Genomic DNA, 12059 nt, shown 5'->3' on the forward strand with positions numbered 1-12059 from the left:
ACATTCTTTCTGCTGCATAATTACAAAATATTATTACACATTCTTTCGCCGAGGAATAATAACTATGCACTAAATGTCGTTTTTATCACCTGTCGTTAAACACACACTCACTCGCACACACAACCTTTTTTTCTAAATCATTGGCCAAAAAACAATTAAACCTAATTAGTTTGTCACGTTTAGAGGAATTTTGTAATGATTTCGTTTCGTTCGAATTTTTTTTGGTTTTTATTTCATATTTTTGTCGCCAGCGAAGAATGTCGCAGATGAATTTCACATTGTCGTTATCCGTTAACACGTCTGAGTTTTCCGCTCGTACCATTTAAACTGATTGTTGTATTTGGCCAAAACTCACGTAGTGCGGAGAGATGTGGTTTGGTGATCGTGGTGGTTGCAAACAGAAAATCAAGCTGAGCTTAGAAGCCGCCAACTGAAATGTTTATTATCGCACTCTTTGTCTGTGTGTGCGTGGTGGTGGTAGATTACAGTGTGTCTCTCTTAGATGTGGAATACTCTTTGGCATTCTCTTTAGCTTAGCTGCGTTCATGTTTGTTGATGTCTACAACACCTGGTAACTTGTTGATCAACCACTTTTCTTTGTTGGGGAGGAAATGGTTGACTCTCTCACATATAGATACTCTTCTTGTCTAACTGTATTATGATTTTTCCGTTCTGTTCTTAAAGGTGTTTTTTTCTTCTTACGCTGACTAGCAATAATCAGAGATGGGAGTAAAACTTGTAATGGCTGATAACCCTTAAAATTGAAGATCTCTAAAACGCCTGTTTTGGAGTGTTTTCTATCGAATCGTCCGAAGATCTTTATTTTGTCTTCTGTAGTGGGAGAGATGTGCTGTGGACATTCTACAACTTAGAAGGCTTCTAGAGCTATACGAATTAATAAAAATAATCTATCTACAGGAGAACGATTGGAGCTCTTCTATCCATAGAAGATCTGTAGGTGCTATTCTATGCATAGAGTATCTGTAGGAGCTATTCTCTATTCTCATCGAAGAAGTGTATAACTTCTTCTATCCCTGGAAGAGCAGTAGAATATCTTCTATCCATACAAGAGTTGTAGAAGCTCTTTCATACATAAAAGAACTGTGGAAGCTCTTCTATCCATAGGAGAGCTGTAGGAGCTCTTCTCTCCATAGAAGAGCTGTTGGAGCTCTTCTCTCCATAGAAGAGCTGTAGCTGCTCTTCTCTACATAAAAGAACTGTGGAAGCTCTTCTATCCATAGGAGAGCTGTAGGAGCTCTTCTCTCCATAGAAGAGCTACAGGAGCTCTTCTATCCACAGAAGAGCTGTAGGAGCTCTTCAATCCATAGAAGAGCTGTAGGAACTCTTTAATCCATAGAAGAGCTGTAGGAGCTCTTCAATCCATAGAAGAGCTGTAGGAGCTCTTCAATTCATAGAAGAGCTGTGGGAGCTCTTCTATCCATAAAAGAGCTGTAGGAGCTCTTCTCTCCATAGAAGAGCTGTAGGAGCTCTTCTCTCCATAGAAGAGCTGTAGCAGCTCTTCTCTCCATAGAGGAGCTGTAGGAGCTCTTCTCGCCATAGAAGAGCTGTAGGAGCTCTTCTCTCCATAGAAGAGCTGTAGGAGCTCTTCTGTCCATAGAGGAGCTATAGACGCTCCTCTAACCACAAAAGACTTGTAGAAGATCTTCTACCCACAGATCAGCTGTAGAAGCTCTTCTATCCATTGAGGAGCTGTAGGATCTCTTCTATCCATAGAAGAGCTGTAGGAGCTCTTCTATCTATAGGAGAGCTGTAGGAGCTCTTCTATCTATAGGAGAGCTGTAGAAGCTATTCCATCCATAGAAGGTTTGTAGGACCTGTAGGAGCTCTTCTATCTATAGAAGAGCTGTAGGAGCTCTTCTATCAAAGAAGTCTATGAACAAAGCAGTTTTCCTAAGTCTTGTTTCGAAAGATCTCACTTCTCCATCCCTGGCCACACATTTTCCCAAAGAAAACACAATCAAAAACTCTCTTCCCAACAGTTGAGAGCTTTAGGAGAACATCTTTCACCACTTCGAATCGATGGAGCAGCTCATCAGGTGTTTGGCCTGCCGGCTGTTTATCGGCCTGTGTGTTTATTTGTATGGGTGTGTATGTTTGTGTGTGTGGGTTGTTAAGTTTGTTTGTTATCACATCGAACATGTTCAACGTTTGTTCCGGTAATCTATTGGGTGTTGGTTATTATTAAATTTATGAGGATTATTCTGGTGGCATGTGGTCCATAAAATATTTGATAGAGAATAAAGTGGCAACTTAATTTGTGAGTGAGCGATTGAATGTCTGTGTGCGTGTGGCTTAGAACGCGTTTCAGAAAAAAATCTAAACTGTTTAAACAACTTAATTGGCACGTACGCTTTGACAAAAGTTATGGAGAAAGATAATCGGGAGGGGGCTTTACATTCTACATAAATTAGGCCGGTATAGAAAGAAAATAAACAAAAACCAAACTTGCAACAAATTGAAAGTTAATTCGATTTGAGTTACGAAACATGAAGTATCTTCTGCCATTATTGTCTTTTGTTATTCAAACATGGGCCCATAACCATTTTGGGCCAGTGGTTTTTAGGCTTAATGGGCCAATTCAGCCCTACAATATTCCTCGAAGGACCTACAATCATTTGTATCATGCTCAGCGCCCGGATTCTGTACATGTGGTCAACTACCATCAAGGATGTCCGGACTTGCTGCAACCCATTTGTGCCACAAATGGTGAAGTTTTCTTGCATTTCCGTAACAAATGTTTTTTGAGTAATTATAATTATCAGGCCCTGATCCGAGGTCATAGAGGTATGTATTGGATTACATTTTTGAAAATTGTTGCATGAATAATTTTTGGTTTTCTTTTCCGCAGAATATCTGGAATGTCCCATGCAGCTGTGTTTTTCACGTTGTCCGCCCTGTCCACATGTTGTGGAGCCAATTTGTGGCCTAGATTTGAAAACACAGGAGCTAAGGAACTTTAAGAATGTCTGTGAAATGCAACGGGCCGCTTGTAATCTGGGAAGGGGTAAGGCGACATACCTATTTTTCAAACCCCTAGAATACAAGAAGAAATAATTTTAAGGAGCTCTTTTTGCCACAGAAGTAGCTTTAGGCATATAATCAACTCTAGCCTTAGAAGAGTTGCAGCCAGTTCTAGCCAGTTGCTGGAGCTTTTCTAACCTTAGAAGAGTTGCTGGAGATCTTCTAGTTGTAGAAGATCTGCTGCCTAGTCGTGGAACAGCTGCTTTAGCTCTTCTGGCCAGAGAAGAGCTGCTGAAGCTATTCTAACCAAAACACAGCTGCAGATGTTCTGACCACAGAAGAGCTGCAGGTGCTCTTCTACCCATAGAGGAGCTCTTTTAGTCATAGAAGAACTGGTAAAGCTCAGCTACAGAAGCTCCTTTAGCTACAGAAGAGCTACGGAGTTATCCTGCTCACAGAAGAGCTACAGAAGCTCTCCTGTCTACAGAAGAGCTACAGGAGATATGTCTATAAAAGAGTTGTTGGCGCTCTTCTAGCAATAGTAGAGCTGCTGGAGCTCTTCTAGCAATAGAAGAGCTGCTGTAGCTCTTCTCGCAATAAAAGAGCTGATGGAGATATCCTAGCCATAGAAGAGCTGCTGGAGCTCTTCTAGCCACAGCTTTCCTGCCCATAGAATAGCTACAGGAGATCTACTGTCCATAGAAGAGCTACAGGAGCTCTTCTAGACACAGAAGAGCTACAGGATCTCTTATATGGACAGTAGATCTCCTGTAGCTATTCTAGCCACAGAAAAACTACAGGAGCTCTTCTAGCCACAGATGAACTGCTGGAGCTCTTCAGTATACAGATAAGCTGCTGGAGCTCTTCTGTATAAAGATGAGCTGCTGGAGCTCTTCTGATCACAGTTTTCCTGTCCATAGAATAACTACAGAAGATCTACTGTCCATAGAAGAAATACAGGAGCTCTTCTAGCCACAGAAGAACTACAGGAGCTCTTCTAGTCACAGAAGAACTTCAGAAGCTCTTTAACCACATAAAAGCTATAGGATCTCTCCTTTCCATAGAAGGCTACTATAGCTCATCTGGCTATAGAAAAGCTGCTATAGCTCTTCTGGCCATAGAAGTGCTATAGCAGCTCTTCTATGGTCAGATAAAGGTTTTTTAGTTTGTGCTTTAGTCATAAAGGAGATATTTTGGTAATAGAAGAGCTGCAGTTACTCTTCTAGCCGTAGAAGAACTACCGGCGCTGTTTTAGTCATTTCTTCTATTATTTTATTCTAATTTTTCTGCGTTCTTTCTTTCTTTCTTTTTCCTTCATTTCCAGACTTTCGGGTCCAACATCGTGGACACTGTTCACCTAATCGACAGTGTCCTCGTTTCTGTCCGAAATTTCATCAGCCAGTTTGTGCTGCATTTGGCAAAGAAGTTAGAGAGTTTCAAAATAGCTGTGAACTTCAGCGATCCAGGTGCCAAAGTAAAATTGGTAAGTTTCCAATGCCAGAACTTTTTAAAAATTATTTCAAAATTTTCTTATTTGCTTAGATTGGGTGCTACTTAATCAAGGACCCTGCCGTGATAACAACTACAATAACAGATTGCCTCACCCATTTCATCCGCCCTATCAGCCTTTTGCTTTTGGTGATTTATCCGGCAGTTCATCCAATCACATTCAATACCCTAGCAGGCCACAACACCCTCGCGAAGAATTACCGCTGATTATTGAATATATTGAAGTACCGCAGCCGAATCACCCTGTGCCAATTAAATATGCTCCCTCATTGGCACCACAACCGATTTCTAGAACAAGTAGGTGACAAAGAAGAAAATTTGCATTTTTTTTTGAAAAATTTTTTTTCTAATCCCTTCCTACAGAACTTTAACTATAAGCCCTCTTTTTTTATTTTTAGACTACAAACCTCAAGAAGTTCCATATAACCAACCAACTTATGTGAAGCTTGACCCAAACTTTAATTCATATGCTAATCCTAGCCAATTATATCACGAACCCCAGAAGTTTCAACAAGGTAGCCATAATATTTAGTTGAAATATTTAGTTTTCAAATTTTTTTAATTCAAAATTTTTATAAATTTTTTACATTAATTTTACGCCTTGAATTCTTTATCCACCAGGCCCTCCCCCAACTAATAGGAACATAAATACTCCAATATATAGCTCCAAAAGAATACCCAAATCGTTAAGCCATCAGCCTGTGTGTGGCAAAATAAGTACCGACATTGCAAGGTATCCTGGCTTGCAACAACTGGAGGAGGAGGCCAAACGAAGAGGAGAAGGTAGCTTGTTTCAAGATTCCACAATAAACGGAAATTAATATTTTTTTTTTTAATTTTAATTATTATTTGTCGATTCAGCTTGGTCCGTCTTACCCATCTGGCTATGCGATGTATTGAGTACAATAAATCCCGTTTTATCTTTTGAGGCGGATTTTAATAAGAATTCTGAAAGCAATGATTATAAAACGCTAAAGATAACCGAATAAATTTTACTACTCACAATAAACCTAGAGTTGTACTGGAAAGATCAACGATTAGACCAACTGAGAGAGCAGGTTCTAATGGAAAGGTGAAGGAAAAAATTACGCCAGCAAAAAATCAACCGAAAATTGTTTCAAAGTCTAAAATTTAAGTATTATATATTAATTCGAAAATATTATTATCTGTATATAGTTTGTAAATATTCTATAACGTAATCCATTTTTTTATATTTTTGTACCAATAAAACAACTATCAACTTAAAAGCTTTGTTAATTTTATTTCTACCAATTTTGTAAGACTTTTAGTACTAGTACTATACAAGTAAAAAAAGCTGTAAGTTCGGCCGGGCCAAACTTTGAATATCCTCCACCATTTGGAACAAATTTGGCAATTCTCAAAACCAATAAAATCCGTTAAAAATTTTGTTAAAATCTTAAAAATACCGAATGTAGCTATTTCATTAGGGTCTATATGAGCAATTACAATTTTCAAATGCAAAAATTGGTGCAAAAATCCATTAAATTTAGGTTGATATTGCATATAACGGATGAAGATATGTATCGAAGCTATTTCCAAATCTTAATCGATCTCGGTAAAATTTGGCAGATGTATTTCTGAGCTGTAACTAATATCTGGTACCAAACATCATTGTTGTAGAGTGCATATTTCGAAGTTGAGGGGCTCAAACACCAAATCGCATGAAACATATGTATGAAAGCTATAGCTATATCTGAACCGATTTTCACAAAATTTGAAGTACTTTCATCTCGGCTGAATTCTGTCGAATGTACCAGAATACATTGGATGAATATTATACATATGGCGCATAGCTAAATTGAAATCAAATTAAGATATATATGGGAGCTATATCTAAATTTGGACCGATTCTCACAAATTTCAATTGGGTTCGTACTTGGGCCAAACAAATTTTGTAATTTATGAATAATTTCATTTCAGTCGGACAATAAAAACGACCTGTACTTCGTCTACAAAAATACATGGACAGACGGATAGCGGACAGGCATAAATCGACTCAGAATGTGATTTTATGAAGGAATTATTACAAACAAATAATAATTCCAATTATTACAAACAAATAAATAATTACAAACAAATACCCTATATCACAGTATGATGTAGTGTATAATTACCAGTATTCTAGGGGAGTAGGTCATTTCTGTCATTAGGTATATGTAACCCAAATTCCAAACAATTTCGGGCTTAAATCATCCAAATCGAAAAAACGTTGACATTTATAAATTGTTCTGATATAAGAGTAGAAACCTTAACGAAATCTAAATACCGAATTTTTAGCAATATCGTTAAAAATGTCAAAATACCAAATGCACAACTATATGGAGGCTATACTAACTCCAATGACATATATATAATAATTTCTTCTCTCAATATGCCCAGTATTTGCTATCCAACGTTAACCCCTGAGTTTCAGCATTTTGAAGTTTTCTAACTCAATAGTGGATTTTTGTTATTTTTCAGATTTTTTTTAAATGTTCCAACCAAAGTACCTGTAATTTGATATTTTGAAATCCTAATGAATAGAAAAATTCTTCGCAAAAATGGTGCATGTAGCCCCCATATAATGGAAGTGTCATAATTATGGATATTTTAATAGCCCCAACAAATTCTGATTTTTGTTGTGAATAAACTTTAGTATTTAGATATTAAAGACTGGTACAATAGTGAATCTGGACTGATATCTTTATCAAAAATATGTTTTTGGAAGTTCTGGTCCAATATTGTTAGAACTCAAAAAAAAAATAAATAAATAAATTAAATTATTAAGAAGTAAACAGTACAGAAAAAATTGTGCTGTTCTTTAAGACAAACATTTTTTAGTTAGAAACTTACAAAAAAATCTTTAAAAAAATCGTGTTCAAGAGCACTCCTCGTCTAAATATCAGAACTGTGTTACTTTGGCTAATAGCTAATATGTTTCCTACATAATCGAGAATCGGCGTTGTAATAAACTAAGAGATCAAAGTATATATGTAGATTTTATATAGTTTTGATAATCTTGTTAAATTTGACATTGGGACAGATATAGAGATTCGGAAATAATTCAGGTATTTCGAGGACAAACAAGTAAAAAAAAAAACAGCTAAGTTCGAACTTTTTATACCCTCCACCATTTTGAAGAAATTTGAAAATTAAAAAAAAAAACGTCTAAAAATATCGCCTAAATAAAATCCCTTATATAGGGGCTATACGAAGAAGTGGTGCTGGACAAGTACTTTTCTGTCATAGGATGTAGTAGCGATTCCGAAATTCGAAACAATTCCAGTGAATAATGTCGCTAATATCATCACAATACCGAATAAAAGGAAGTACCGTTATATGGGGGATATACGATATCGTTGACCTATATAGACAATGCTATTCAGGGAGTAAAGAACCCGCATCGAACTCCTTGTGTAGAATTTCAGAATATTCCATTGAAAAATGTGCCTAAAATCAACAAAATATCGAATATCGTGGGGTACCGTTATAAGGGGGCCATTCGATATCGTGGACCGATATAGCCCATCTTCGAACTTGACCTGGCTGCACAAAAAAGACTGACCTGTGCAAAATGTTAACTTAATATCCTTATTCTTTTTGACTCTAGCGTGATTACGACAGACGGATCGATGAGTTACAAACGGAATGACGAACTTAATATACCACTTCATACTATGTATGGTGGGTATAATAATATTGAAAATCGACCCTTTTTGAGGCTAAACAATTTTTTATGTATATTTTTTTTTAAATTTAATTAAAGATCATTCTCATTCCTACCATCTTCAAAGTAAAATTTGAAAGTTTAAACGTCTTACCTGTAACGAAAAAAAATAATAATATATTATTAAAATTATATTATAAAATTATGAATAAACTATGTTCAATTTATCAAGGATATATTGTAAAGGGCTATAATTTATAATTTAAGGGCAAAATTTAGAATATGGTTGTGAATATTCTTGAAAAGAATGATTTTGGCCACAAAGTCCATGTTCATCGTGTGTAAAATCCACAAAAAAAATTCTAACAATAATCCAAGACTTTTGCGAGGAATTTTTTTTTTTTAAATGTCTGAAAAAATTAGAAATTATTAACAAGAAATCTTTGAAAACACTTCTAAGAAATTTGCGAAAAAATCCACGACTTTGGCGAAAAAATCTGAAATACATTCTTAAAATATCCAAGATGTTTGTTCAGAAAATCTAGAAAAAAATTTATATTTTATATTATTTCAATAAAAAATATTATTGCAAAAACAAAAAAAAAATAGGTTTTCCTGCTGAACATTCTTGGCTAGAAAGTCTTATAAAACTCCACATTTTTTGGTCATTGCAAAAGGTCTTAAACATATAAACACCTGCTCCAGCTGCTCTCTATGCTTGGCCAATGCTCATGATAAACAATTCTATGTTTTTTTTTTCAAAAATTTAAATTTTTCGGCAGTATTTTAAAAAGAAAATATAAAAAGTTTTGAAGTTTGGAAAACTCGGACCATCCTTCGCTCGAAAATACTAACTTCGCTTGCAATAAAAAAAAGATTCTTTGAATATTTTGAACCTTTATGGGTATGGGGTACTTCTCCAAACAATTGTCATATATGCCCCAGTTTCGGAAAAAATGTCTAAATAGGATATTCACATTCTGATTTTTTAATTTTATTCATTACGCCATTTTATTTAATTTTTTTTTAATTTTTTCTATTTAAAATTCCACCAAAAATTTTTATCCAACTATGTTTACCTGAAAACGTTTAATTTTTTACTAAAATGTGTGAGCGTGTGCGTATACGACTCAGACATTCATCACACACACACACGCATAAAAAATCTTGTCTTCTATTTATTTTAATTTGACTTCTGCTCTACTTGTCTCGTCTGGTGGCAGTAAAATTATTTAATACGCCGTTCCGTTTATCGTTTACGACCGAAGTCACAAGCAATTTGAAATTTATTTAAAAAGCGTTTTGAAAACCTAACGTGGTCAGCTAATTGAGTTTAGTGTTATTTGTGGTATTATCGTTGTGAAATGACTTCGAAATAGTTTTCAATGCGAACGAAGAATGTGATAAACATGGTGGTGTGTGCAAACGGGTAAACTTGGGATGATAATAGACAGGCATTAATGCGAGACGTTTTTGCAAGACTAGTGTCTTGGGATTACAGACAAGCTATAAAATTCTTAAAGCCATTGCAGAGGCTATAAAACTCAGTTACTTTAGAAAAGATTAGTCAAATTAAATTAGAATTTAGTATTGAACATGAAGAATTTTATTTATTTAGTTTGTGTGGCGATTTTGGCAGAAGCATTGCCAGCAGATCGTCTTTCGAATACTAGAGGTAGGAGAAGAGGAAATTATTGCATAAAACATCTTGTGTAATTAAATTGTAATTTCTTTTGTAGATTCCATTGTGGACCCCTTACCCCAAGAAGATGATGACTATTTGGAAACCCTCGAGTCTGGCAGATATATTCGTGCCGCCAAAACCATGTCGGATACCAGTAAGCATCTGTATCGAACTTTGTATTCCAAAAATGGTCCCTTGGGAAATTATTTGCAAATTAATTATCCTGGAGGACACATTTCATCCTTAGGGCCAAGTAGTTCTTGTCCCATAGGAAGAATTCAAGCAGCACCAACTCTGAGTAAAATAACTGCGGAATCAACGCTGCCGGCGGAACATTATGAACAAATTGCACAATTTTATTTTGGATCATCGCCGTTTTTGCGAAGTTATCCCGAGCCTGCATATAAAGGAGGGGTATCATATAACTAATAGGGATGTAAAGAGGTGTTCAAAAGAAATAGTTAGACCAAAGGCTAAACAACTTATGTACATAAAACAGATTACAATTAATTGTAGTAATTAATATATTCAAATAAAATATTAAAAAAATATTTTTTTTTCAAGAAAAATAATTTTTAGAATAATTTTTTTTCAAGAAAAATATATTTTTTTAAAGCAATTTTTAAAACTGGTAAATCAATTACAAAAATGGCTATTATGAATATTTGTTGAAGGGATGATATATTTTTCATATTTTTTGTTAACATCTGACTGAGGAGGTAAATCTCAAAAAAAAAAAAATAATAATAATAAAAAAATTGAAAATAAAAAAAATATTTAAATAAAATGTTTTGAATTGTTGTGAAGAAGTTACCAGAATGTATGATCTGCGTATACCATATATATACATGATCTGAAATATATAAAAATATTTGGATGTGCGGTGTATAAAAATTTGATGATTCTTTCCGCATTTTTTGATGGTATCGAATATGGTACAAGGGGTCCGTTTATTTTGTCCCTTTTTATACCCTACACCACTTAATGATAAGACTTCTTTGTCTTTTCGCATTTGTTTGTAACATGGAGAAGGAACCGAAATTGACCCATAGTTTTGAGGATCTTCATAAAATTACTTTCTGAGTCGATTTATGCCGTCCGTACGTCCGTCTGTCCGTCCATGTATTCTTGTGAACAAAATGCAGGTCGCTTTTATTATCCGATTGTGATGAAATTTTCCAAATAACATTTGTTTGGACGAACCCTATTAAAATTGGAAATAATCGGATCAGATTTAGGTATAGCTCCCATATATCTTCATCGGGCTAATTATGTACTAAATGGCCAATATCAGTCCAATAGTCTTGAATTTTGGCACATCCCACCGGCATCAGTCTAGAAGCAAGTACCTCAAATATGGTGAAAATCGATGCAGATATAGCTATAGCTCCCATATATATTTATATGTTTCATCCGATTTGGTGTTTAAGTCCCTCACATTCGTAATAAGCATTCGATAACAATGATATTTGGTACCAGGTATCAGATTCAGCCCAGAAATACCTCCACCAAATTTTATTTAGATCGGTTCAGATTTGGATGTAGCTCCCATATATATTCAACCGATTTGGGGTTTATTGTGAACCAAATGACCAATATCTGTCCAAAAGTCCTGAATTTTGGTACATCCGACAGAATTAAGTCTAGAAGCATATACGTCAAATTTGGTGAAAATCGGTTCGGATATAGCTATAACTCTCATATATATGTATCATCCGATTTGGTTTTTAAGTCCTTCACATTTGTAATATGCACTCCACAAAAATTATATTTGGTACCAGAAATACCACTGCCAAATTGTATCAAAATCTTTTGAGATTTGGATAAAGCTCCTACACATATATTCTGCCGATTACGGGTTAATTGTGCACCAAATGGCCAATATCAGTCCAAATGATTGGTACATCCGACCGAATTAAGTCTAGGAGCAAGTATATCAAATTTGGTGGAAATCGGTTCAGGTATAGCTCCCATATATATGTTTCATCCGATTTGCTCTTTAAGTCCCTCACATTCGTAATATGCACTCGACAAAAATTATATTTGGTACCAGATATCTTAGAGAGCTCGGAAATACATTGGCAAGTTTTGGATATAGATCCGTTAATCCGATTTCAGGTTTATTATGCAAATAATGGCAAATATCAGCCCATTTGGCGGAACTCAGCTCCGATATATATTTTTTAATATGATCCTTCTCGAAGTGATGTCATGCAC

General features: G+C 35.3%; 2 protein-coding genes across 2 annotated transcripts; both read left to right on the plus strand.

Moving 5' to 3' along the window:
* The first annotated feature begins 1991 nt into the window (after nt 1-1991).
* LOC109613012 (uncharacterized) lies at nt 1992-5666 on the plus strand. The gene is made up of 7 exons (XM_059127604.1): nt 1992-2805; nt 2870-3025; nt 4307-4465; nt 4525-4788; nt 4890-5006; nt 5113-5274; nt 5353-5666. Exons 1-7 carry the CDS (start codon nt 2508-2510, stop codon nt 5478-5480), a joined length of 1284 nt encoding a protein of 427 aa, XP_058983587.1. The 5' UTR covers nt 1992-2507; the 3' UTR covers nt 5481-5666.
* Nucleotides 5667-9754: 4088 nt separating this feature from the next.
* Nucleotides 9755-10327, plus strand: LOC131804540 (uncharacterized). Its single transcript, XM_059127552.1, has 2 exons — nt 9755-9833; nt 9898-10327. The coding sequence occupies exons 1-2, from the start codon at nt 9755-9757 to the stop codon at nt 10269-10271; spliced, it is 453 nt and encodes a 150-aa protein (XP_058983535.1). The 3' UTR covers nt 10272-10327.
* The last annotated feature ends 1732 nt before the right edge of the window (nt 10328-12059 follow it).

Source organism: Musca domestica, unplaced genomic scaffold, assembly GCF_030504385.1.
Source record: "Musca domestica strain aabys unplaced genomic scaffold, Musca_domestica.polishedcontigs.V.1.1 46, whole genome shotgun sequence".
Lineage (NCBI taxonomy): Eukaryota > Metazoa > Arthropoda > Insecta > Diptera > Muscidae > Musca > Musca domestica.